Below are 27,529 nucleotides of genomic sequence, written 5' to 3' on the forward strand. Positions count from 1 at the left end.
AACTAAAAATAAACGAGTCACAATAAGATTAACCAGGCTAGTTCATATTTCACCACACAAAAATTAAAGAATTAACAAAACATTCACCAAAAAGAAACAAGAATAAAAATTACCCCAATATGAACAAGAATGCACAACTTATCTGAACAAATACCAAATCTTCTGGTAACAACAAGAAAGCAGAAAAAAACAAAAATAAAATACAAATAAAACAAGAGCATAGAAAACACAGTCACTATCTCCCATCTCAACATTATCCACCTCTTTCTCCTCCATTCAGAACCTCCTTGCTTCCCTACCACCACCATCAACCCGTCACTCTTGTTCCCACATTTCTTCTCATCTCTCTCCTCTTGCCCGCTGCCATCCACACACCACACATCACAACCACAAACCACCTGCCACGCAACACTCCATCACCTGCATAACTGTACACTCTGGAAATACTCTGCTTCCTTTTTGTCCTTCCATAACTTCCTACAAGAAATGCTCTCAAATACACCACTTTGTTTTTTGTTATTCCACACCACCTTCACTTGTCACTTTTAACACTCATCCACACACATCTATCATAGGTTCTCTTTAGATGCAATAAATTTCCCAAGGAAATATTCTGTATGTGTTATTTCTGTAAATCATTCTTCCTCATGGTATTTATTGGGTCAGGTTGGATTACATTATGCATTAATAAATAACAGGTAGCACTACAAATTCTGAATCTTCTACCACATCCCTGACATCATCTCCAGGTTCATCAGCATTACAAACATTTTGAAAGAATGCACACAGGCTTACAGATCACTTTTCCTTACCCAACAGTGGCTTGCTAGGCTGCATATATACTTTCTACCAGGATCTCATCATGGGCTTATATTCCTCAGGTCCTTTACACCACTGAATTAAAAATTCTAAATATCTCTCTTAAACTACTATCAACTATGTTAATTTCTAACTTCATCCAAGTACTCAACACTGCCCACCTCTATCCACCACCAGGCTCCACTCAGCACCAGCCTTCTCTCTTCAGTACTACATGCTCATAAATCTGTCATTTAATCACCCTCATCTTCATCACATTTAGCAGATACTTTTCTCCAGGCTTTACTAAGACTATCAGGCAGTGCTACATTCCTTATACAGGCAACAAATAAAGGTACCTTAGTTCTTAGATATAATTCCTAAGGATACTAATAAACTTCTCTAGTTCTAATTATCAATTAAAGGCTACAACTCTTTGTACTTCCTCTTTCCACTTTTAATTCTCACCAGTGTTAGTTACTGCATGTACTGCCTCATGCACAAGTGGCATCTTTCAAATAGGAGATTCTCTCTACAAATTCAGTGATGTGCTAATTACACCTCATCTGTTCCCATCATTTCTCCTATTTTCTCTGTAGATCCCCCCATACATACGAAGCATACTTCATACAAAGACGAGTAATGTTCCGATACAGTTAGTAGCTGGGGTAGACAGGGTTGGAAGAGTTAGACTACTAAGTAAGGTGTAAGCACTTTTGGTGAACAATAGAAGACTCCAACAGGTCCATCAGCCTTCCAAGGATTTATGCTAGTGAGGGCACGGAAAATATCATTGTGAAGGATTTTAATGGGTATTATTAAGTAGTCAGAGGGTGAAGGAATGTAAATTTAGATTTTTTTCTTCTGGGGGAAGGGGGGGAAGCAACTTAAAATTCAGTACATATGTTCAACAGCCACATGCCAATTGTCTGAATGATCAGACATCTAAAGAAAACTTCTCACTTTGATTGAAACACACTACTTTGGTAAAATGCTTTTTACATTGTGTTATAATCTTTGACTACTTCATGTATGTATGAGGACTTCCCAAGAGGACGTGATAGACCCTGAGCAGCATCCACACAAGGAAAACACTGCCAACTAACAGTCTAGAAAGACATCACCTTGTAAGAATGATGCAGTCTATTTTAACTCGTGGCAATGGTAGATGTGACGACCACAAAACTTAACGAATGATGTAGATTGTGTTCCAGTTTGACCAGTCACCAAGCCACATGACCACCACTCTTTTGTTATGACTTCTGAGTTCTTTAATTGTTTAGTTGGCCTTTACATTATATCTGTACCATTTTCTTCTCCTCATAAGGTGGCAAGACCATGCTATCACTATTACAAATAGGCCATTTCTTTGTATATACTTAATAGGATTAAAATAATTTCCACATTACCATTCCCCAAAATGATGAGCAGCACCATTCAGGCTTATCTAATAACACACACATATTGCCAAGAAAATGTCTTATAACACCAGCAAGATCTTCAAGGTTTAAATAAGCCAAGACTGAAAAGAAGCAACAAAGCTTTCTCCCAGCTACTCCTCAATCCTACTATGCACCATACTGACCACTAACAGCTCAGCACACCATCATCCTACACCACACAATCACGCATGCTTTCCATTACGCACAGCAGCCCCTCTTCTTAGCAGTGTCACACAATGAAATGCTTCCCATCCAGTCCAGCCTTCACTGGGCAAATACTCAACCTATACCTATCCTGTGTGAGCAGCACATTCGAACACACTAAACACGTCACCTGATAGGCAGAGCTCTCGTTCCTGCCGCACAGTGCTCAACTGTGAAGGTGCTGATAGGAAACAAATTTGGTACAGTATAACACCTTCAATTTGCCTCAATACCATTGCACACTCCTTACTACACTACTACACTCTATAGCACAACTCTTTCATTTGATGGAAAAAATTACAAAAAAAGGCATCTTTCAATATTTGTTGACATACGTAGATAACAATGAAATTAAACTAGATTTCCTAAAATGCCTGTCCCTCATTTTACAAACACCCCAATTTTCTCAAAGTATAAACAGCAGTCATCACATGCTTATCATCTTGAAGGGATCCACCCCTCCTACATACAGGCAGGAAACACATGTTAGAGAGAGAGAGAGAGAGAGAGAGAGAGAGAGAGAGAGAGAGAGAGAGAGAGAGAGAGAGAGAGAGAGAGAGAGAGAGAGAGAGAGAGAGAGAGAGAGAGAGAGAGAGAGAGAGTGATGAGGCAGGAAAGAGCACATATTAAAAAAAGTGATGATCTCAACATTATACATGTATGAGTGACAGTATCATAACAGACAGGAAATGAGATTAAGCTACTGTGAAGATGTCCCTGACCAAATCCTAGTCAAGACTCTCTTAAGCGTAGGATTGATACACAACAGAAACAAACACATTATAGAGAATGGGATGAGTTTCTTTGGGATTACACCACTCAGTGGCTCAATACAACAACAGTTAAAAGTAACACTCCACCCAGCAGATGCAGTGCAGTCTAAAGCAAACTATTGATGAAATCTATGATGTCACACTTGTATAATGTAATATTTGAAAGCTCTGTAATAATCATCATTTTGTTTACTATTCTGAGTTTCTGTTATGAAGACGTTCATCTTACTCACGTCTTCCTCCATACGCTGACTCCAGATCTCCAGTCTCTTAATAAAACCATGTGCACGTTACAAGTGACAAGCTTTAGCCACAAATGCACACTACATGTTGAAAATAAATATATAGTAAAGGAAGTATTTTGCAGAAAGCAATATCAAGACTAAAAAGTGAAAAAATCCACTGGGGGTCTGATTGATGGCATGTATATTGGCTAAGCCACAGCTCTTCAGTTTACATTCTGCATCTATTCACTGCCCGGCAAAGAAGAGGATAATAGCTTGAAAGACAAGCCAAAGTTGTCTATGCTGGATAGGGATTTAAATATGACATCTTGGTTGTAAGATGAGCAGGGTAGGCACATGCCGCTGGGCTACCACAGTAGCTCAGTCATGTTCAAACTAAAATATAAATGATGCTCCTGGAATTGAAAGTGTTACAGTACGACAAATATGAAAACAGTTGAAAGCAAGGTAATTTTTTTTTTTTTTTTGCATCAGAAATAACTAGCTTCATGATCTAAGTAAATCACTGAATTCCAGCCTTCGCACACTCAGCACACACTTAGCCTTTACTAAATGGCAGTCTTCTTAAACTCTCACTCCATCTCACTGTCACAGAAACTCATCACCAGCACAGCCTTTACAGAAACACTGGTGTTTCGTTGAGTGTTTGGTGTGTTGTGCACAATGGCTATGAACATGACAGACACTGATAAGAGGCTACATGATATATTCAATGCTCAGCTGTCACTGGCGTAGCACACGGCTGCCATCACACATGCTTTACTTGAAGCAATGCCAGGGAAATTTATACTTCCAATGCTATCTAATTTTGTCATCTTTTACAAATGCACATGGAATGTATATCAGCGCCCCTTCAGCCAGGCTGAAATGTGTCTAAGCAGGGCATGTCCCTCTTTCCAGGTGGAGGAAGCTTTCTTACATCTGTACTTAAAACTTGTACAAAACAAAGTTCTGGATCTGCGACAATAATTAAAGGTGGTCTCCAAAACATGTAAATTCTCTGTATGGAACTTGAGACAACCTAACATGTCCGAAATGACAGCAAACCTTTGGATTTCGCTTTTACACAATTTTATTGTGCAGTTAACTAGTTAATCACTATTACATATAGACTTATTATGTGGATTTCTCCATTTCCTATTTCCATTTCCTCAGGAGATTAATTTAATTGATATTTGTTGTTATTTTCAATAAAAGAAACATGTCACTTACACACAATATGGCCAGTGAAACAACTTGTGGCACTGCAATGTAATCTGACAAGGATAAAATCAAAGACAAAACCGCCTGATTCACCTTGACAGCACTGAGAGAAGGAAACTACGGGGAGTGGTGGTGGTGCAGCCCTCGTGGCTACATTATCACCTTGTTGATATGAATCCTGCCATCCTGCATAGGCCTAGCTAGTGCCAAAATGGGTCAAATTAATGAATATCGAGCAGGGCATGAACACTGACAACGCGTGGAGAGCTTTTACCTTGAGAGTGTGGGGCGAGCAGTAAGTGTAAGGTCGTAGAGAAGATGAACTCTTCCTGCACTGCACTGACTACTGGTGTGAGGGTGTAAGGAGTGGAGCAGCCCGCGGGTGGTGTGGGCGGCGTGTGGGGGCTGTAGGCAGGCGTGTGGGTGGCGCAGGGACAAAGGGCGGGTAGGCGGGCTGGTGGGTGAGTGGGTGGCAGGGCGGGCGTGGGGTGCGCGGAATGCGGGCGGCGCCACGCACACCCACACCCGCCCCGCCGCCCAACTTTCTCCACACCTGCCTCTGCTTCCACTAAATACATAAAGTGTCTGGTGGAGGCGCTGAGCCTACGGCCTAACCAACAGGAGATTTGTACTTACTCAGTCTAGGATCCGAGAGCAGGTTCCGCAGATTTTAAGACAAACATTTGGAGGTGTTTACCCCGTGGCTCATAACAGGCCTCTCACCCTCACTGTACAGACGCCACAACCCTCGCCGCCGCCGCCGCCTCAGCCACCGCTGCCACCCACGGATCCCACACCCGTACGATCCAACTCCCTCCGTTGCCGCCGCGCGAGGCTCATTTTATTATTTCAAAAGCGTCTGTAATATTTCTCCTTTTCGTATAACCACAAAAACCACAACAAAAGTTGTGGTTAAGAGACTTAAGAACCAAAAATGTGAATTATATACAGTTATTTTTCCTCCATATTCTCGTCAATGAACGGTAAGTGAGGGGCAAAGTGGCGGGGCGGACGAGGGGGGACGAAAACCTCACGGGGAAGACGACGTGAGGCAGTAATATGAGGTGTCCTGCTGCCCGGGGTGGCCTGCCTGCTGCCTGTCCTCTTGGTGCCTTTTCTCCTCGCCAACCTGTACCCACGCAGCCTCCTGCAGGCCTGGTCTGGTCCCTGCAATGTGACAGATGGTACTGACACAGGGCTCCCTTCAGCAGGGCCGAAATTGAAACATGAAGTAGCAGTGTTGGTGACGTGCTGCGGTGCAACACGCACGTCCTGCGGGGGACCTAGATATCCCTAGCAACCCTTGTTAATGTTCACACTAAGGTAGTTTCTTGGGCTCTGAGTGGTAATTACAGACCCTCTCGTGGATTTGTGTAATCTTTGCGTGATGCTGTGCATTGAAGGGGTAAAGCCTTGTTGAAAAGTCAGGGATGTACATTTGTCAAAGGAGAATGAAAGTTGTTGAATTATTTTGATTACTTTTTTTTTTTTTTTTACTTTTTTAATTCTAGACAGATTATTCTGAATTATTGTTGTTTGCATTCTTTGAATCAAACCTTGTGTTTTTTATGAGTACTATTTTTTTTTCCTCATATAAGATTTGTGCCTACCTAATCAAATGGAATGGTGCACACTGTATAATTCACATTGTAAAGGGAGTCAGGGAGCATTATGGGTGTGGTGCAGTAGAGTAAAGCAGCAGGTGCGATCCTGCCCCGTGACTGTCTCAGTGAGTGATACAGGGCTCACTGTAACCCTAGCCAGCATCATATGACATTGTTGTAGTGATATTGTCTGTTTTCTTTTTCTTTTTTTTCCCATTTTACAGAGATTCATTTGTTTTGGGGTTACATTTATTTATTTTATTTATTTTTGAGATGCATTCATGGAAACTGTTCACATTGTACACTTTGCATAATGAAGATGGTTTGAGTATCAGGAACTTTTCTATGTAAGTGTCCATAAATGTTGAAGAATTGAAGATTTCAAGCTAAAAAGGTATATGTTTAAGCTTGAGACAATTCTTGAGATGCATCATCTTTATCACAGATCTAGTCATGGGGGTGGACCAGTTCCTCCTAACGTGGAACAACCACCGCTCCAACTTAGCAGAAGTTTTTACGCAGCTTAGGGTTCAGGTGAGTACTGGGATCCCTCACTCAGCACCAATACGTCCTGTCTTCAGAAAAGTGTCAATGAAGAAAATGATGCTTAGAACTATTGGCAGTATTTTTAATATTTATGTGTTGTATTTTGTACCCTATTATGTAGAAGTTTTAGAGATTTAACTTTATCTTTAGATGTTTTTTCTCATTGTGAACTTATTTTTTTCTATTTAGTGTGTCAGTTTTGTTTATTAGATTATTTTTAAAATTTCTTCCTCCAGCATTTGTTTAACAAATGTCATTGCCATTTGAAAAAGATCTTCTGGTGTGTTCTGCCCTTTTTAGGAGTGTAAATTTATTGTTAAGGATGTGTGTATAGACTAGACTAGAGTAATGTGGGATTGTGGTGCTGCAGGACCAGCTGGTGGATGTAACGCTGCTGTGTGATGGTGGCAGCTATCCCGCCCACCGCCTGGTACTGGCCGCATGTTCTCCATACTTCCACCAACTTTTCACCCGCTTGCCTACCCAGCACCCGCTCATCTACCTCAGGGATGTCAAGCAGGCCGAGCTTGAGGCCCTGCTGGAGTTTATCTATCGAGGAGAGGTGTGTGTTTGTTTTTTAGACAAATTGGGAGCCATGCCCTCAATGAAGTCAGAGTTAGATGTTGTACGTACTGGAATATTTTTTTATTTTTTTTATTTATTTATTTTTTTTATGTGGATAGAAAGATATCTGGTATAAGACTTTGGAATAAGATTTTACCATTTCTATCATATTTACCATGCCTAAATGGTAATTGTGTGTGTGTGTCTGTGTGTGTGCCAGGTGAGTGTAGCAAACAGTGAGCTGACGGGCCTAATTAAGATTGCGGAGAGCCTGCGCATCAAGGGTCTGGGTGATGTGTCCCAGCGAGACCAACAGCAGCCCTTGGTGGGAGAGAAGAGAGCCAGCTCTCCAGTATCCCCAGTCTCCTCACCTCCCCATCAGCCACGCCCCAAGAAGGCACCCCGCCTTTCCTCCAACAGTAATGGTGAAGTGAAGGGCCAAGACACCAACTTTGCCTCCCTCTTGTCACCAGCAAACAGCTATGGCCATGCCATAAACAAATCCAGCAATACCAAAGATGGCTTTGCTCAGCTGATGGACTCAGGATGTTCAGACATGCCAGAGCACATGTTGGATGGGGAGCAGACTCCTCCCAAAGCTGGCTGGGACATCCCCCTGTCGGAGTCAAAGTTACGCTCCTGTCTGGAGGGCCTGGAATCAGTCTCTGCTGCTCAATCTCTCGCTCAGTCTATTGTAATCCCTCGCACTCCTTGCACCTCCACCCCAACCAAAATGTCATCCATCAAGAGAGAGACTGGAGATACTTCTTCCAAGGAGGGAGGCTCCCGAGGGGGACCAGTCTCTTCACGTAAAAGGAACCTGGACTCCCAGGAGGTCCGGAAACCCAGAGGACCTGCACCAGTGAACAGTCTATCCTCCACCAGTCAGGACGGAATGAAAGATGTCAAGGTAGGAAGTGGTTACTAAGAACCATGGTGGTAATTGTTTATCTATAACTTGAGCTGCAGAATTAGAATTGCAGTCATTGGAGATGCTGATAGCTTTCTGCCCTTGTGTGTATTACTCTTAGGAATGTATACATCTTGCACTATGATTTTGGCAAGTAGTTTTAGTTTTAATGGACAAAAAACTTGATTTAACAGTGATCAAAGGTATCACTTCCAAATGAGATAGAGATGAGGTAGTCATTTATATTGACAGATCCCTAAAGAGCACATTAAGACAGAGGTGGAAGTAGATGCCATGACTCCAGGAGGGGGTGATGGGGAGGCTCCCATACTGCCCATGTATGACAACTCGGGGGAGCTTCCACCAGCAGCAGCAGGAGATCTCTCCAACCCACTGCTGGCCAGCTACCGACACATGCTGAGTATTGGGCCATCTGAGGAGCGAGCCTACTCTCCCCTCATCCCCATTACTGTGCAAGAACAGCAGCAGCAGCAACAGCAGCAGCAGCAACAACCACCACAGCAGCAACAGGCCCCATCACCAACCAGCAGGGATGCCCGGGTGAGTCAAGAGTGTGGAATATCACAAATCCATAGACTACTTGTGTTAGCTTACTCTGACGCTGACACTGGGAAACTATTGGCGTGCGATTGTTGAATCGATACGCTTCATGATTTCTTTACATGCATGTTATCAGTTTCAGAAGTTTACTCGGTGTCATGTACTACTGCATCTAGATTTGTATCTGATTTATTTTATTTATTTATTTATTTATTTATTTTTTTTTTTTTTATTTATTTATTTATTTTTTTTTATTTATTTATTTTTTTTCCCCACTTCATATTATTGACTTCACTGCCCCCCCTTTTTTTATTAATTAATTAATTAATTTATTTATTATTATTTATTTATTAATAAATTTTTTTAGATTCATTTGATAAAACCACAACAGCTTCACTAACCACTTGCTTTTGAGAACAAGTGAAGATGTGTAATCCTTAATAGAACATGTACTGTAGTATGTTTTTAAACACCACATGATGAGCACACCATAGTTTCTTGCCCTCTGGTGCAGAGCTTGACCTGTCAGCTGTGTGGAGCAACCATCAAGCACATAGCCAACTTCAGGCGCCACATGAAGCAGCACCTCAACCCTCGCCGCTTCCCTTGCCCCTGGTGCTCTGCTGCCTTTGGACGCAAGGACAACCTGAAGACACACACTCGGTAAGTCAGCCATCCTACCCTTTTACCTCTTTCTTTTGTTGTTTAGATTATGTTAGTTGTATTAGAGAGGAGTAAATGCCGTCCTGAGAACTACAGGAACTTTGTGGACGCAAGATTAGCAAAGTTTGAATACCTTGTGCAGGAAGCATCATGCAGCTGAGGTGGAGGCACAGGAGGCAGGGCTGCTGCCACCAACACCTGGGAACAGACCTGAGTCTGGGGAAGAAGGCAAGTGTGGTAGTGTTGATGATGGAGGAAGGCTGCCAGGCCTGAATGGTCTCAGTGGCCCAGAAGAAAAGGACCGCGAGGAGGAGGAAGAGGAAGATGGAGGAGGTGACCGAGAAGACTCCTCCTCTGATCACAACGAGGGGCTGGTGATTGCTGAGGACACAGAGGAGGAGGAAGAGGAGGATGAGGATGACTCCCGCATGCAGGCGGAGAATGGTCAGTGAGAAGTTGATTCTCTGTTAAATAAGGCATTAGTTGTTCCTGAGATGGGGCAGCCTTTTGGTAGTGTGTTGGTACTGGAGACTGTCTTCATATTTTACAGATTTTACTGACATATCATGATTTTTAAAATCATCCACATATCACAGTAAAAATTTGTAATGTTTATATAAAATTTAGACATCTTCCAAATTTTATCTAGAATTTGCATATCATTATCAGATTATTTATAGAAAATTTGTGATATGAAATGCAATACATAGACTTTTTGGATATCTTATTCGAAAGAATATATGCATTTCTAATTACTAACAAAGATTTGTGGTGATTGTTTAGCAGAACTGTTGAGAGAAATTAGTCATCATATTGGAATTATGTACAGTTCTTCCAGTGAAAGTTAGGTAACAGCCTTCAATTGGTGATAAGTAGGTGTGATTTCATTGGACTAAGGTGGCACTGTAGGTGTTAGTGTGTAGTCCCTTCACTGCAGTGTTTCAGAGTATATTTTCCATTGATAATGATAATAAGATGTGTAGTGTCAGTGATAGGGGACGGCTCTTCCGCCAAACTGAGAAAGGTGTGCTGTTTGACTGGAACACCATATCATCGTGGAACTGGACAAAGGGAAAGATTTTACATGCTTCACATAGAGGAGACAAAGAATATACACAAGTCCTCTATTGAGCTCTTTAATTGTTGATGTATTTTCTGGAGTGAAGTAGTTTTGTACTGGGATAACTTATTTAGTGCCTAAACCATTAACTTGAGGCAAACCCTTATTGTTGGATTTCAGAGGATTTGTGCACCAACTGACAATATTTGCAATGCCTTAAAATGTTCAATTCTAGAATTAATTGATACTAATGACTTTTATATGCAACTAAATTTGTGAGAAGCCTTGCCTCTTTGCTCATATCATTACAGGAAATATAGAGATTTGAGTCTGTATTATAGGACATTATCATCTTCGGCATTATTTGACTGTAGATTTGGTACCTTGTAGTGTCTAGTCAGAAGTAAAAAGAAGTAATGATTTACCTAACTAGTATGTGCAAATGTCTGTGTGTGTGTGTGTGTGTGTGTGTGTGTGTGTGTGTGTGTGTGTGTGTGTGCATATGTGCGTGTGTGTGTTTATACATGCAGGTTGTCAGAGCTGCAATAAATAGTCTAGTCCCAAATGCAACGTTGCAAGCCAAACACGTAATTGCATGATTTTACAACCCACTCTCTTCCACGTGCCCAATCATGTCTCAGCGTGTGTCAACTTGCCAATGCTCAGTGTTACTGAGGAAATATTTTCCCCAAGAAGACCTTATACAATATAACAGTCTGGTAGATAGTCAACGAAACAATTATTGCAGGAGCTCTTTGTAGTAGAATTTTGATGTAAATTTATCAGATTTATATTTATTACACTAAGATTTCCAAAACAAATCTTATGATTAATTTATTTTGTTGAGTTACTTTACTATTTATTTATGGCTTCAGTGTTGAAGTATTCTATCTACCCTACTAGTATCTTTTGTAGGAGTTGTACATTTTGATTTCATCATATATTGATTTATTTAATCTTGTAGACGACTATTACAGGAAGCCCTTGCTATGTGATGTGGTTGTACTTCAACAATATGTGTCATACAGGCATTATCAAATTGACATGCTAACTGTTTGCATCAGTAGTCAGTTCCAGATTGTAAGTACCCATTGCAGCCTTCACAGTGAGGGAAAAATACCAAATATTTACACAAAACATCCAAAAATTGGAAGCACATTCCTTATAATTGCAAATGAAAAATGACTTTTTTCTGCATTCATATTTTGAACAACCAGCAATGAATACTTGTGCTTTGAGTTGTAGAAGCACCACACAGATTTCTACTTTCATTTTCCAAATGCCTATATAAAGAACATTTGAGATAGAAAAGTAAAATAAAAAAGAAGAGAAAAAAAGCCATAATTGATAAGCAATCCTGAGTTTTTTTTATTTGAATGTATATCACTAAAAATGTATATCAGCATCATAATCCCAAAAGATTCCTGTTTCAAGACTAATCCTTCTTTGATTGTTTGTGTTGGAGTTAGGCTAAATGCCATTTCTGGTGAACCTTCAGTGTGAAACCAAGTGGTATTTGGCTATTTGCCTTGCCTAGAATTCAGTCCTGTGTGCACCAGGTTGTGAGCCAAGCATCCCTGTACCCTGGGCCGCAAGAAAAACATAAAACAAGCATTCTTCAAGGGAACACCAAAAAGGATTGCTATAACTATGTAGATTGCAAAGGACATTGAAACCTTAACATCATTAAGTAAATCATAACAATCTGTAGCAAGGGTTTCCTGTGTTTGTAGTTAGACTCATCATGATGCCTTAAAAGGAGCTTATGTTTATGATAAATCCCTGTGAAATTTTAATGATTAGTGATTTCAGATAGCTCTTTTTTTCTTTAGAAGACTTCCTGATTTTTAGCAATGAAGCTAGATGACAAATTTTGATAGCTGCTGCTTATGTAATAGTTGTGTATATTTTTGTTCCATGAAAGTCTTGCATAAGACTGATAAATTACCCCATGATGTTTGAAGACGGAACAACTATGAGAATTGCTTCTGTGTTCACCACCATCACCACCACACTCATATGTGGGGTGTGGTGGCAAAGAGGAAGCACATGTCGGTAAGGGAGGCACAAGTGTATACCTTTCCTTGTTACTAGTCCTTCTATGTACTTACATAAGCCAAACAAATAAGGTGAATGAATTATTATTATTATTATTATTATTATTATTATTATTATTATTATTATTATTTTTATTTTTATTATCATTATCATTACTATTATTACTCTTTACTATTATTATTACTATTGTGTTTATTTTGTTCATTATGTAAAATGTTGTATTTACATATAACTAGTCAGTTACCTATTCAATACATACTAACTTTGAAATTTTCCAGCAATGCATGTCATAAACTTGGAAAGTAGCCTTTAAGTAATGTTATTGTCACTACGACAATTCTAACATTTACTATTTAGCAATCATTGGATTCCTATTGATGCACAAGTCAGTCTTGTGTCTAGTCTGAACACTTCAAGATGTACCTTCGTAGCTTTTATCTCGACAGAATTATATAGATAAGACCAACAAGACCCCCGGCATGATTCTAGTCTTGTATACGATGGAAGTTCCTCTGAAAACCTAACCACATATCTGGGTCATTTTTCTAGTCTTGTGCTATGCACTTTAGTACACTGACCAACACTGCAGGGAAATGTATGTGTGGGTACACTGACCAACACTGAACTGCAGGGTAATGTGTGTTTAGATGTGGCTTAGATGTAATGAATAGTGCAGGTATGTAATACAAATGGTTGATACGTAAAGATGCACACTAGTTACTTGAATGAACTTTCTTTCGTCAAAAACAAAATTTAGATTTGTCATACCATTGCCTTGGGCAAGGAGAAGGAAATGGACACCAAAGGTAGATTTGAAGGCTGGGTCAAACCCAATGAGACTGCTTTTTGAATGGAACTGTACAAAGGAATCTGCAGAAAGCCTACATGTGATAGTCCCTGCACAGTATATACTATGTAGAGGAAACTACCATTCCATATCCAAATTATGAGTACCTCTATCACACTGCATAAAATGCTGTATGATCACTTGAAATCATGTTATCAGACTCCCACCACATATCATCTTTAGGTAGTGCTACTGAGTCATTATTGAATTTTATTGATTAAATATTTATTCAAGTTAATTTTGTAACCATGCAAAATCATGAGCATTGAAAATGTCAAGTGTTAATAAAACTGGCGATTTCATAAAGATGTAGCTACTTAAATTTCTTAAATATCAATTTCTTGTGAGAAATATGTTACTGGAATTTTTGCGTGCTTTTCAACATCCAGCTCTTCAGGATGTTTTCAGAATCAAGTAGTTTGTTAAAGAATCTCATGAAATTTTGCACTAAACTTTTTTTCATCATCATTGACCAAATTACAAGTAGATCACAAATTTTAGATTGCAAGTTTGTGGTTGAGTTAAAAGATTATTTCCACTACTATGTAGTATTCACTGAGATGCTATTTGTTGGTTTTCATGCTAAAGTGATTAATGTTAACTCTTTGAGGCACAATGATGTGAGATTACAGTGTCTGAATAAATTAGTACCTTCCATTTACTGTTAGTAGACATGTATCTTACATCCAAATTTGCAAATTAGTCAGAGCCATTCTTAATTTGTCAATGACATCTTGAAGGCAGTTTGGTGAGCAAGAGATGTACTAAAAAGAAGGTACATGAATCCATTTCCCTCCGTTGTTCCAGGCAAACAGGTCTCTCTCTCTCTCTCTCTCTCTCTCTCTCTCTCTCTCTCTCTCTCTCTCTCTCTCTCTCTCTCTCTCTCTCTCTCTCTCTCTCTCTCTCTCTCTCTTTTTAATTGAACATTGTAAGTCATTTCAAGCATATCTCCTGGCAAGCTCCGATGGAGTTCTTGTAAGCACTTTACTTGATTGAAATTGTTTCCTGGAATATGCAATATGTCTAAGGTTTATTTAGTATGAGTAAGGGTTCTCCAACAATCTTGGTTTTGATGCTAAAGTGTGGACTGCAATCAGTTTTCCACAGACAGAGAGAAGGGAAGTTAACTTATTTGATGTTCTGGTGTTTAATAACTATTGTAAGAGAAGACTGTTATTGTAATGAGTCTTAAAACTTTTTTCCAGTATTGGTGAGCATGAGTTCTAATGTGAGGTTAAAGTTTCAGTCATGGCAACTTAATAATGGTGCAATATGGATGATTTGTTTTGATGTCTCCACTAGAATTTTCAGTCAAGTTGTCCAGAGCTAACCATCTCTGTTCATTATCAATTTAGTAAGACTCTCTAAGCTGGACTTTGAAGTTGCAATCTCTATACTGGCAGACCAGACTCAGTTAGCAGCTATAATTTACGGTTGTATCTTGGGCATCTGTCACCAAGTAAACTCAAAATTAATATGTAAAAATGAATATAATTATTGTCTTGTGCCTTCTGGAGTTATCCTAATGGCTTGAAAATTCCTCTAAAGCTTTCCTCAGCAATCAAATTTATTTTATTTATTTGGTTATTTATTTATTTTTGTTTTATTTTTAACATTAATATATATATATATATATATATATATATATATATATATATATATATATATATATATATATATATATATATTATTTGTGACAGAAGGCACTTATTTAAATAATTCAATATCTAAATAACATTCAAGTTTAAATAATAGACGTGTTGAATTGCTTTCGGTCTGAAGTACAACTTAGGGAAGTCTTACTACTTACCAGAAACTGTTTGCATAGTTTAATTTTGATGACATTTTGAAGACAAACTAGAGACTGTCATTGTACCAGTATAAAGTGCACTTAAATCCCAGCCAGACAACAGTTACCATTGCTAGGCCTCTACACCATCCTGGACAGGCCCCGGCAGGACTACTTTTGATGTCCCCGCCTCAATAACCAAGGGCAGCTGGTTCTTTGTACTGTGAGCAAGGTTTTAGTCTTTGATTGTAGTGTGTAGTTGTTAGATGCCAATTAGTGTGTGATTTTTACCTTTAGTGTAGCAGACAATCTTGTGCTCTCACCTATATAGCCTTAATTAATGATGGGGAGTGATGAATAGTGTGATGCCCCATTTTCTTCAGCAGAGTTTAGCAGAAGCTCCAAACAATTACAGATGGAAAAATATAAATTGATTTATGGAAAATATGTATTGTGTAAGATTCTTAATACGCAGTGAATGCAGGAATTTTGTCATATTAATGTGTTTGAAGAATTGATGATCCAAATATTTTAGAAAGTCTAGATGTAAAGGCACATGTTTTATCAAAGTGAAATTTTATGGAAACTGTTTTTGTGTTCCATGTGGTCACCATCACTGTAGAATTGGCCGGTTGTGCACACACGCAGATCACTGCCTTGTTGCCATGTTGCATTCCAAATGTATACTGTGCTCAAGTGTTCCTTCTCCCTCATTTGTGTCTCAGAGAAGAATGGGGCAGAGTACTTGGCCAATCTCAAAGTGTCTTTTGGTCTTGTATAATTTTACATTGAGTTTTATTGTCAGAGGGTTATAAGTTACAAACTCCTAAGAATATCATGGCTCAGGTGAAAAGTGGGGCCAAAAATAAATGCTAATGGAACTTAATTCAGTTTATCCAAGACAGGATAGTATCATTCGTCAAAGTTCATACTTTAGTCCCTACATGAGTCAAGTTTTGTGGAAGAGATTGCCCTTGAACACTGAAGTCTAGTTAAATGATAAATTTATTAATATATATGAAAAATGTATGGGATGAGATATACCCAGCCTAGATTTTTTTTTATATAAATTATCGTTATGTATATCCATAAAGTACTCTGGTTCAGCCCTGCATTAAGATTTAGTGATTTAGACAACCCAGTTATGCAGACACTACAGAGGATGCAACATGTATGTACATGTGTGTTTATTTTTAACATAGGTGTAAATAAGTGTTTTCTTATGTGTGTATTTCTTCATCCTCCTAATGCCTGCAGCTCTTGATGTGCCTTAACTTTCAAGACTTTAGGTCCCTAGCTGAGTTTTTAGAGCTGTAGGAGGACAAATGAGACCTGCAATTTTCAGCCTTAGATGGGGTACCCTTAAGGATAATTTTTCCTGTGTACAGCAGTAGATCCCTCACAGGACTGTGGGATGCAAAGCTTGATCGCCCCACAGGTAGAAACTTGTCAGCACCTGTCCCATTTTTGTGTATCTTAGACCTCCCAAAAGATTACCCATTCCATTCCTTCCCTGTGCAGTCACTGATGTGCCCATGGCCTTGTGGTCTTGGTGCAGAATTTTAATAGCTTTCTCCTTAATCTTATTGTTTCTTTATTTTATTTTTATTTTATTTTAATTATTAATTTTTTTTATATTTATTTATTTACTTATTTTTTATTTATGTATTTTTTTAACACCCTTAGTGCAAAGGGAGGATTGGCAATGGTGTCTTTTGTGTTCCCTCTTTAATGCCATATTCTTTCATCCAGTGTTTAGTAATAATTGGTGTAGTGGAGGGAGTATAGCTGTACTTAATGTAGCTTGCAGAATTTGTCAGAGTGTGGTATTTTTCCATGAGGCTTCCTGACTACAATATTTTTCCTGTAGTTTTTTTTTTTTTTTTTTTTTTTTTTTTTTTCGTCAAAATGTCTTTTTAATGTGTGATGTGTTTTTATAACTCACTCACTGTATTGCCTTAGTAACCAATACGCAGGACTGGATATTACAAAGTACACTGTAAACCATCTGTGTTATTTATAGGCCAGTGTGTTTCTTGGGAGGGCCTGTAGATGTGTTGGCAGGGGCAGAGCAAGGGAAGAGGTATTTTGTTGTAACCATAAAAAAGAGCTCAAGAAAAAATAACTAATGCACTTTCCACAGAGCTTGGATGAGTCTTTAGTGTATAGCTATTTTTCCATTAGTCGTGTGTGATACTAAGCCTGTAGTTTTTTTTATTGTAGCTTTAAAAGGAGACTAAAAATTAGGACTTTCATTAAGACAATGTGGCACCAGAAGGTTGCTGTGTCATAACTAGGTGTAAGTTAAGGTGTGTCAGGAAAGTGCTGGTGTCTTTGGCCACCAGCATGACTGATCATTGAGGCTACTCACATGAAGATGAGCCAAACCAGTGTATTTCCCTTTGTGTTGTTTAGATTGCAATGGAAGTATATGAGTTATTCTGGTAAAGTCATTCAGATTTCTTTTGGTTTGTCATCTAATCTATATTTTCTAGTGAGAACATTATCATACAACTTTTATTCTAAGAAATGTGCAAGTAATGCATATTGGATGATCAGTAAGAATATAGAAGGATTATAATACCATAGTCGGTTTTAGTTGTAAGTTTGGGTGTATCAACATACGTATATGGTTTGATTGGGCTAGCTATTGTTTCTCACATCATTTTTAATGCATTTAATAGTGATGTTAATGAAACTGTTTAAGAGTAAGTTTCTCTTTAAGGCAGTTACCTTAACATGCCCTGTAGGCTCTCATATGCTTTATTCTGAACAACAGTGTTTGGAGTGTTTTGCAAAACCGGAACAGTACTTTTAAAACATTGGAAAAATTCATCATTGATATCCGTGATGGCTGACAGTGTGTTGGCAATTAGTGCCCCACTGAACCAAGACACCCTACTCTGTGGGTGAAAGCTTCAGATATGTAAGTAAAACTTCTGATTTTGCTCAAATGGTCAAGGAAAGTGTCCGCAGCATCGAGTCAATTAAAATTCAGGCTGAATATTTGCAACAGAAAGAGGATTGTTTTCATCCAAAGATGTTTATTATCCATAAGAAAGAATATTAACATTGGACAATGTGTATGATTTTCTAATTGAAAATCCATGAATTGAGAGGTAGTATGTTCATATGTGTATTGAGGTTAGTCGTGTTGTTATGAGACATGACGGCAGAACAACCAATAGGCTACTAGTCAAAATACCTTAACCCGGCGTATTGGACCATTGTTCTATGACACTAGAATTGAAACCAAAAATGTAATTAGTTCCCATAAATTAATCTTTACCTTTGCATGTCAAACACACATCTCTTAAGGACATTTACAGTTTGTTGCTAAATTATGATAGACTTAAATTTATATCTATTCCAACATCTCCAACCTATTCATATGTATGTACTTCACCAAGACGCTGCTGTGTGAGCCTGCACAGTGTGGCTAACTTACCTTGTGATGGCGGTACGGTCAACCATCGAATACTTTGCTCAGCGCTTTGATTGGTCTCTGCGTAGCTTTTAATGTTTAAGTCACTTGGATTGTTGAAGTGACATGCGTGTGTGTGCGTGTTCTGGTACTGTAGTTGCGTTGTGATCTAGTTTAAATATTTTTTATTTTCTTGTAGGGTACAAATATTTTTTGACGATTTATTTGCTTATATAGAATTGTGTTAGTGATGCCTGCTATCATATTATGTGGATTATACCTTTTTGGAAAGATTTGTAAATATACTTTAATTCTTTTTGCAATAATTAATTTTTTCTTTTTCTTTTTCTCTTCTAAGCTCACCAAAAATTGTTGCAATTATAGAATTATATATTTTTGTTACATGTGAATTGGTTCTCTAAATGCAGAAATTTTTGTTTCCTTTAATAAGAAGCTACACAACTGTGTTTTTATTATATATATGTTATATATAACATGTAGAAAATTTCCCATTGCCTGAGTGGTGACTGCTGCTCACTGCTGAAGCCTCCATAAGCTTGGCAGACATTTGTAAATTGTGTTTATTCATGCATTTTGTCACCATTGCATTGATGGATCGGAAACAAGAAGCATTAAAATTTGGCTGTGTAAAGTAATGTTTGTGTTGAGTGTGGGAACAGCAGGGTCCCAGGGCATCTGGATGACTCTTCTGGGCTGGGCAGGGTCCTCAGTCAGTGCTACATCAGCAGTGACCTATTCATAGTACAATAAGTAGTGTTGCAGCATATAATGTTGCAATGGCCAGCTGCAGTGTTTCAGAGATGGCTTTTTGTTGAGCTTGGAAGGTCACAGAGACAGGACTTGCCTGAAGGATGAGGGAAGGTGTCTTGTGTCACCCTCACCCCCACTGCGCCTTGCACCAGTGTGGTTGTATGTAGTCACTGACATGGATCATCTTGATAAAGCAGCACGGTGTCAACAAAGCCAGTGGGCGGGTGGGTCAAGGCAGCCCCGCCCTCCCTGAGGTCACCCACATTGCATATTCAGAGGCTCCTTAATGTATTTCACTAGTCAGGATGTATTTAATGTATTCTTTTATATATTATAATACAAGTGTGATGTGTGCAATTTGTGTATTTTTAGTCCTTTTAAAGTTATGCTACTGTTGTTATTCTACTATAGTACAATACAAACAGCAGCTAATTATAGGAACTATTTAGGAGGAATTACAAGGATGAATAATAGTAACAGCAAATAGTTCTTTATAAGTAATGATTTATGAGTAATGATGATAGCAATGACAAATGTTTTGATATATTGGTAAAAAGTTGCAGATAGGAAGCAGTATCATTTCAAATTTGGTAAATATTCCAAGTAGTAAATTCATAACTTAATGGTGGAAACGTGCAATTGAATTTCAAGGTCAGTAAAAGAGATTAGGAGGATTCTGGACATTTTATTTTGAGTACATAGATTAGATTATTTGTTTCCATTCTATGGTTTGTTTATCTGTGAGATACCTTATTAACATACCGTGACATAAACATATAACTGCTTTTAATTAAACCAGATTTTTATCTATTTATTTATTCCTGTATTATTTTTCATTGATTTTTCAAAGTCTACATTTTGCAGACATGACCTTCACACATCAGTGGGCTTGGTGATTGTGTGTGTGTGTGTATGGCGCAGACCGTGGCGCATGTAATGGCACACGCTTTCCGCTTTCCAGAAAGACGGAGCCACGTTCCTCAGGACATTGGGATCATGGTATAGGTAAAGTTTTGTTGTGCTCATTAGTTTAATTATGGGAAGAGTTTGCATTATAGTATGTGAGCATCATATTTTGGTTGCCTGGATGTTGCGGTGATGATAGGCGGGTGTGTATGTATGACGCAGATTTTTCAGCACCACAGATCTGCTGTTCTTAATTCGTGTAATGTAGATGTATATCGTTGAGCTGATATACCACGTCAGAGGTCATTCTTAAATTGTGAACTCAGCGCAAATTCAATGCCAGAAAATTTTACTACCTAGAAGCACGTGGTCAACCAAAACCCACAAACGTTTTACCTAAATGTGAAACTTGAGTAACGTGCACCGATATCGTAAATGTGACACCGGTAACCTGCATAACATTAACATAATATCGAGTAACATGCACTAATATTATAAATGTGATACTGATAGCTTTAACATTGCAGACATATTGAACATCCTATCCTAATATCGTGCATAAGGATAGCCTTTAGACACGATTTGATAATTACTAAACCTCCTCACCATAATGGCCAGCAAAGTATGTAGAGTAGGTCTTGGCGACTATCTCATAGGCAAAGCAGCAGCAGCAGCAGTAGTAGTAGTAGTAATAGTAGTAGTGTTTGATCATCCCATCTGACATCGCAATTCGTTTTATTGTTCATTTCCTTTTCTTGTGCATCGATAAACGTCCATTCAGCGAATACGAGAGAGAGAGAGAGAGAGAGAGAGAGAGAGAGAGACTTGAAAACACAAAGGCATTGAAAAACAAAACCCGTACCTATGAGAGAGAGAGAGAGTCGAGTGGAGATGCAAGCAGACAGAGGCAAGGGACGCCACTACACCACAGCGGCAGCGGCAGCCCTGTCTGAGTCTGCCTGCCTGTGTCTGTCTCCACGTGTTGTTCCTGGCCTGGCTATCCCTGCCACCGCCTGAGGTTCACAGGAAATTTCATTCTGCAAACTGAGTTGATCCGGTTAGGAAGCAGTCTAGCAGCTACGCCCTGCCTGCCAGTCCCAGTCCGTCCTGTGCATGGTGGTGGAAGAGGTCACGCATCTGGCAACTTTATCATGCGTAGTTGATGGCGTTAAAGCTGTAGTGCACGTAGAATTTTGTCGTTTTTATTGAACTTAACATGCTTATCGTTATCAGGCTCTACCTTATCGGTGAAATATTGGGGGAATTCTTCTGGCTTTGTTATTTCCTCTCGTAAAATTGTTAAAACTAGTAACTATAAGAAAATGTAGCGATAAAAAAAAAGTCTGTTTTCAAAATACAATCTCGTGAGAAATCAGAAATAAAATACAACTCAATAACATATTCCCCTAAAAATAGAAATATCCAGAATAAAATAATAAAGAACGATATAGTATATACAATTCGTCTTCATCTACCAACACGTCACCAGATATATTTACATGTTTCTCTGAACATAATTTCTGTGCGAAGTTAATACCAAGATCATCTAAACTCTAAAGGAATTATTGTATATTCGTATTTTTTGCGGGACTTTGTTTATATATATATATATATATATATATATATATATATATATATATATATATATATATATATATATAAAAATTTGGCATGTGTTGACAGGAGTGTGTGGGGACGTTTCTTGCTTCTCAAAATACACCCGTCATGTAACCCCATAACCTCAACGCCCCTTCATGATTTCTCGCTGGAGATGAGCGAAATATAATTCGAGCGAAATCAAATGGAAGAGAATAGTGCAGGGGCGAGTGAGTTATAATGAAATTAATAATGTAGGGAGCTGATATGAAGTGAAATATGATAATGCAAGGAGAGGGACGCGTGTTTGCAGTTCCGTTACCGCCAACATAACCCATGTCGTGCAGTCCTGTCATAAACGACCCTTTCCAGGTGTTATACCGTACCCTTGCAGAGGTGACTTTACTACGCAGCAGTGTGTGTGTGTGTGTGTGTTCAGACGCCACAACCACATCTCCAATCATCGACCCAGGTCCGCCAACCTTACCGCGTCTCCCTTTTGCATGTGCGTGACGTTCACTAGAGGGCACTTGGTCATCCACCCCCTCCCTAGTCCCTATTGTACCCAGACTCCGGCGTGACTCACTGCACACACGCACACACACACACACACACACACACACACGTAGTTTAGTGGTTAGCACGCTCGACTCACAATCGAGAGGCCCGGGTTCGAGTCCCGGAAAGTGGCGAGGCAAATGGGCAAGCCTCTTTATGTGTGGCCCCTGTTCACCTAGCAGTAAATAGGTACGGGATGTAACTCGAGGGGTTGTGGCCTCGCTTTCCCGGTGTATTGTGTGTGATGTGGTCTCAGTCCTACCCGAAGATCGGTCTATGAGCTCTGAGCTCGCTCCGTTATTGGGTTAGGCTGGTTGGGTGACCAGCAGGCAACCGAGGTGAATTACACACACACACACACACACACACACACACACACACACACTGGGATTTTTCAAAGGTGGAAGAGATAATTAGTCAGATTCACGTGACGTTTCTTTCCCTCATTTAATGATGATAAAGAATCTTAGCTAAACTGGAATTATTTAAAAAAAAAATTATATATATATATATATATATATATATATATATATATATATATATATATATATATATATATATATATATATGAATATCTATGTCACACCTGGTAAATAATCTTTGGTATGTTTCCATTGGCTCTTATGCGCGTTTAGGTTTCATGGGATTCATTATTTGCTGTGTGGATTCACTGATTCATAAGAGTTGCTTTGGCTGGCAGCGGACCGTGGCAGTGACATGAGTAATCTCCGTCATCTCTGTTCATATTGCCCCACGCATCTCCCACGCGCGCATAAATGTCAGCTTGTGTCGTCCTGCAGTTTGTAATATCTAAATAAGTTGTAATGAGAGCGCGTTACCAGTTGACGCGAAGCAGGTGGGTCATCTGTCATATGGAGATGAAATAATGGACTTGCATTCATAAAATTAGTAAATGAAAACGAGGATATCTAGATATATAAATAGTTATGATTTCCAACTGCATTATTAAGGTATTCAAGTATGGTGTAAATTTAATTTTTAGATTCCTTCACAAGCAGGTCACATCTGAAATCTGACCTGAGGGAGCCACCTTGACCTTCACGTGTTGAAGTTTGTGATTTACTAGGCGCCAGGCAATTGTTAAGTATTGATTTTCACAACTACAACATACCACCATCACTAGAGCTTCTGCTGCTGCTACTACTACTACTACTACTACTCTATTACTACTACTACCGAGTTTATTATGGACTATTTATTTGCTGTAATTCGTATTATTGCATCTTTCATGTGATACTGGTAAAGTTCACAACTCGTACCGTACAAGTTGAATTAAATTAGAGGTGTCTTGAGTAAGTGAAGTAATGTTTAGAATAAGTGAAGTAATGTTTCATTAAAACGTACAAGTGACCATTGACGGTAGTAAGTAAATGAATGAGCATATTACAATATTCTTAGATTGTTTGACAACGTGAGAAAGATGACAGATCGAGTGCTTGTTACGATGGCTAAGTAATGAAAAGTGCTTTATCCTTGATGCTGGGGTTAGAGGAGGCATGTGTGAGCAGAGGGGGATACATTATGATGGGTTGAGGGAACGTGAAAGCAGTGTGTCGAGTTCTCAGTGCACGTTTTGGGAGCAAAAGCATCATAGAGGGCGAGACAAGGATATGTAGTCACCCAAATTGTAAAGCCTGCTTTCGAAGGCAAGTACCTGCAATGGTATAGTGGGGGTTAAACATACTATAACGGAATGGGGATGTGAATAAAGTGCAGGAAACTATCAGGCAAGATACGAATTTTGAACCGGGGACAGTGTTGACTACAGGGCAAAGACCATAGGAAGATCTAAGGTCTTTGCTGTAGGGCATAGTAGGTATATAGTACTTCCCTTGATTTAAACCCTAGTGCTATACATTTGTACGGTATCGACGCGTCAGTACCACCCATTGTATTAGCTCAATGATTCTTACCTCCTTTGCACTACTCGGGTTGTATACCTAGTACTGAAGTTCAATAAACTTGGTAGAAGGATTACTGTTCCAGGCATTCTTGAGGGGTGAAGTAAAACATAACTGAGGATTTTTAAAGGTTTTACTGTTATAATGTTTATGTGATAACAGTTGAATGTGGTGTAGCGAGGGCTGGGCGCGTCTTTACGATTGATGGTATGTACAAGGCCACCACGCCCGACCCGGCTACAAGCCCCGGCTGCGTGGAATGTTGGCGGGGTCTAAGCTTGGCTTCATCAGCTCGCTAGGTTAGGTGGTTTGTTGCCGGGCTGACAAATGCCAAATCCAGCGCCATTCTCCTGGGCCCCGGGTCCAGGGTGGGGCACCCTCTTCCTACAGCAGAGACCGGCTCGCCCTCACCCATAGAGGGAGGAGCCGAACTTTACTGCATCTCCTTCTCAATCTTGATGAGCTCAATGATACCGTCCTGCATCTCCTTAACAGCCTGGTATTCGGTAAGGCCCATGCGGCGCTTGTTGGAGATGTCGTACACGCCGCCCTCAGCCTCGGTGTGCTCGCCGCGAGTGCCGCGAACCTGGAGGCTGTACTTGCCAGCGACTTCCTCAAGCTTTTCGCGGTTGGCGGCCAGCTTGGGGAGCTTGATGTGGACGGAGGCACGCACGGTGGTGCCAAGGTTGGTGGGGCAGAAGGTGAGGAAGCCCAGGCGGTCATGGTGAGAGAAGGGCACACGCTTCTCAATCTCGTTAACAGCGCTGACAAGGCGGCGGTAGACCTGGCCCAGGTCACCACCCATCTGCATGGAGATGATGCGGAGATGATCCTCTTCGTTGCACCACACCAGGAAGGTCTTGTTGTCGTTGTGGTAGATGCCACGGCCAGTGGGCCAGTAGCGGCAGGCATTGGCGGCCTGCAGGAAGCGGTCACCCTCCTTGAAGAGGAAGTGGTCGTCGATCAGCTTCTGCTGCACTTCCTTGGTCATGCCGGTGAGAGGGAAGTAGGTGCCCTTGAGCTCGCCCTCGAGGCTGGACAGGGTGGAGGAAACCTTGGACTCCATCTCCTTGTATTGGGCCTCAGTGAGACAGGGGTTGAAGGGGTAGCCCTCCATGGAGCGACCGCAACGCACGCGAGTGGAGATCACGAACTTGCCATCGGGGTCCACGTTGACGAACTGGTTGACATCGCCGAAGTCCTTGTTAGGGTGCTTGTCAGTCTGCTTGAAACCCTTGTGGTAGTCCTCGATGATGGGGTCGAACAGAGGGGCGAAGAGGGTGTAGGCCTGTGCGTCAGGGGCGTACACACCAACGCCAGAGTCCAGGTTCTCAACACCTGCAGGATAAAGAACACCATGGTCACACTAGAGGGAATGCTATACAGCTACCCAGTGTACGTGATCCTCAATAAGGTCATGCCTCCCCTTTTGAGCTGCGTAATCCGTAATATTTATGCTGGAAAAATTTGAAGTTCCTTAAGCTTCTTTACTTGTCAACACGCAAGCTATAAAGAACGTTTTTACACAATGGAAAAACTTATCTGAACATCATTACGTACCGGACTGGATCACATCGAGGAGGGTGGCGCCCAGGTCGGTCTTCTTGTCCTTGAGCTGGTCGAACACAGACTTGGTAAGGTACTTCTTAAGGAGAGACTTGCAGTCAGTGGCAGCCTCCAGCTTCTTGAAGCCCTCCTCCAGCTTGGCAATGGTAGCAGCGTCAGCCATTGTTGTGTTCTGTGAAGACCCCTGGCTGCAAGGAAAAATAAACACTAGTTGAAATATGAAATAATGACCAGTACGTGATTTTTTTTTTCTGATCCATACAATGCATGCGCTCCTTCCTAGCTAATTAGGGCAAAGTACGGCTGCAGACTAACGTAGTATCAAGTCTAATATGCAAAACTGAGCAAACTTAATTCAGCCGCTTCTCCAGCCACGCATTTGCACAACCAAAGTTTGGCCATCCCCGTCCTGCAACGCTGCATTTAAAGTAGAAATTATGCAGAGGCGGCGGCGGCACCGTGAGGCAAGAGGCGGCAGGACAAAGGCACGGGAAGAGTAGGCAACCCTTCTTCCTCACAACTTTACCATTTATCGTTCGTTCGTTCGTTCGTCCCTTAAGCTTACTTAAAAAATGGTCTAGCTTTTAAATGCTACGATCATAGAGCGTACATAGTTTACGATGACAAACCATGCAGCTTTCATCCTACGTATTAACTTTGGGATGCATAACCCCAGACACTTTCATCTGAACTTATCTCCCAGCCGGCGCTGGCATGACTCATCATTGGGGTGGTGGTGACGCAAGGGTGACGGAGCGAGGGTGATGAGCAGGGGATTCAAAATTATTATGAAACACTAAGACCGTGCGATCGATAATTATGTAACGAGGGAAGAATACGAGAAGCTCACAAGATTTCAAAAAGTTTAGTTGGTGCTTATGACGCAACTGCAAAAAAGCTAACAATTCATCTTGTGATACAAGACAACAATTCTAACGATAACAAGTATGTACTTTAAGTTTGAAGAACGTCAGTAGTTTAAATTCCGTTTGGCAACTCACGTCATTGTCCTGGGGGCGTACGTGGGAGGGGTTGGGGGTCGACGGGAGGGGATGGGGAGGGTCGAGACGAGGAGGGTCTGGATGGAGAAAAGGAGGGACATGGGAGGGAGGACTTAAAGCAGACATGCCTTCTCATCACCGACGCCACCCAACCGTCTTCTCAGGCAGCCTTGCATCTCTACCTTGGAACACTTTAGAAAAGGTTCTTGAAAAAAAAAAAAAAATACATGTAATATAACGAATAACGGACAGGCTGATTAGTGCTGTGCGATTTTTTAGTACTTCCTAATCATCCAAGAGAGAGAGAGAGAGAGAGAGAGAGAGAGAGAGAGAGAGAGAGAGAGAGAGAGAGAGAGAATTTAAGAAAGTAGGAAACCAGGCTTCTGTAATGCAAGAAGAGTGAAAGGAGTCGACGCCACACTCAACTCAGGACACGTCATCGCGTCAGCCCCTCAGCCGGCAGGGCGAGGCCATCATTCCCTGTAACATGTGAACAGGGACCTCAATCAGACGCCAAC

General features: G+C 40.3%; 3 protein-coding genes across 7 annotated transcripts in view; 1 reads left to right on the forward strand and 2 right to left on the reverse strand.

The window, feature by feature from the left end:
- The window catches only part of LOC123509517 (protein tramtrack, beta isoform-like), a 26,569-nt gene extending 21,147 nt beyond the window's left edge, over positions 1-5,422 (reverse strand). Inside the window, exon 1 of the mRNA XM_045263861.1 lies at positions 5,302-5,422. The gene's annotated coding sequence lies outside the window, so the exon portion shown is untranslated. The remainder of the gene's footprint in view (positions 1-5,301) is intronic.
- Positions 5,423-5,517: 95 nt separating this feature from the next.
- On the forward strand, positions 5,518-19,819 carry LOC123509518 (protein tramtrack, alpha isoform-like). Of its 2 annotated transcripts, none has more exons than XM_045263863.1 (8): positions 5,518-5,648; positions 6,715-6,803; positions 7,186-7,377; positions 7,600-8,289; positions 8,542-8,850; positions 9,365-9,513; positions 9,656-9,957; positions 19,050-19,819. In XM_045263863.1, the coding sequence occupies exons 1-8, from the start codon at positions 5,642-5,644 to the stop codon at positions 19,073-19,075; spliced, it is 1,764 nt and encodes a 587-aa protein (XP_045119798.1). In that variant the 5' UTR covers positions 5,518-5,641; the 3' UTR covers positions 19,076-19,819. The 2 variants fall into 2 exon arrangements, with proteins under 2 accessions (XP_045119798.1, XP_045119799.1); XM_045263864.1 differs by lacking the exon at positions 5,518-5,648 and adding an exon at positions 5,688-5,988.
- Positions 19,820-24,559: 4,740 nt separating this feature from the next.
- LOC123509519 (arginine kinase) overlaps positions 24,560-27,529 on the reverse strand; it is a 55,416-nt gene continuing 52,446 nt past the window's right edge. For 3 of the 4 annotated variants that reach the window (XM_045263866.1, XM_045263865.1, XM_045263868.1), the window contains exons 2-3: positions 26,005-26,198; positions 24,560-25,782 (exon numbers count right to left, since the gene is read on the reverse strand). In XM_045263866.1, coding sequence (XP_045119801.1) covers positions 24,878-25,782; positions 26,005-26,198 — 1,099 coding nt within the window. In that variant the 3' untranslated portion in view covers positions 24,560-24,877. Of the gene's footprint in view, positions 25,783-26,004; positions 26,199-27,437; positions 27,467-27,529 lie in introns of those variants that run through there. The other variant, XM_045263867.1, reaches the window with a different exon arrangement.

The sequence above is a fragment of the Portunus trituberculatus genome, chromosome 27 (assembly GCF_017591435.1).
Source record: "Portunus trituberculatus isolate SZX2019 chromosome 27, ASM1759143v1, whole genome shotgun sequence".
NCBI classification, from domain to species: Eukaryota; Metazoa; Arthropoda; class Malacostraca; order Decapoda; family Portunidae; genus Portunus; species Portunus trituberculatus.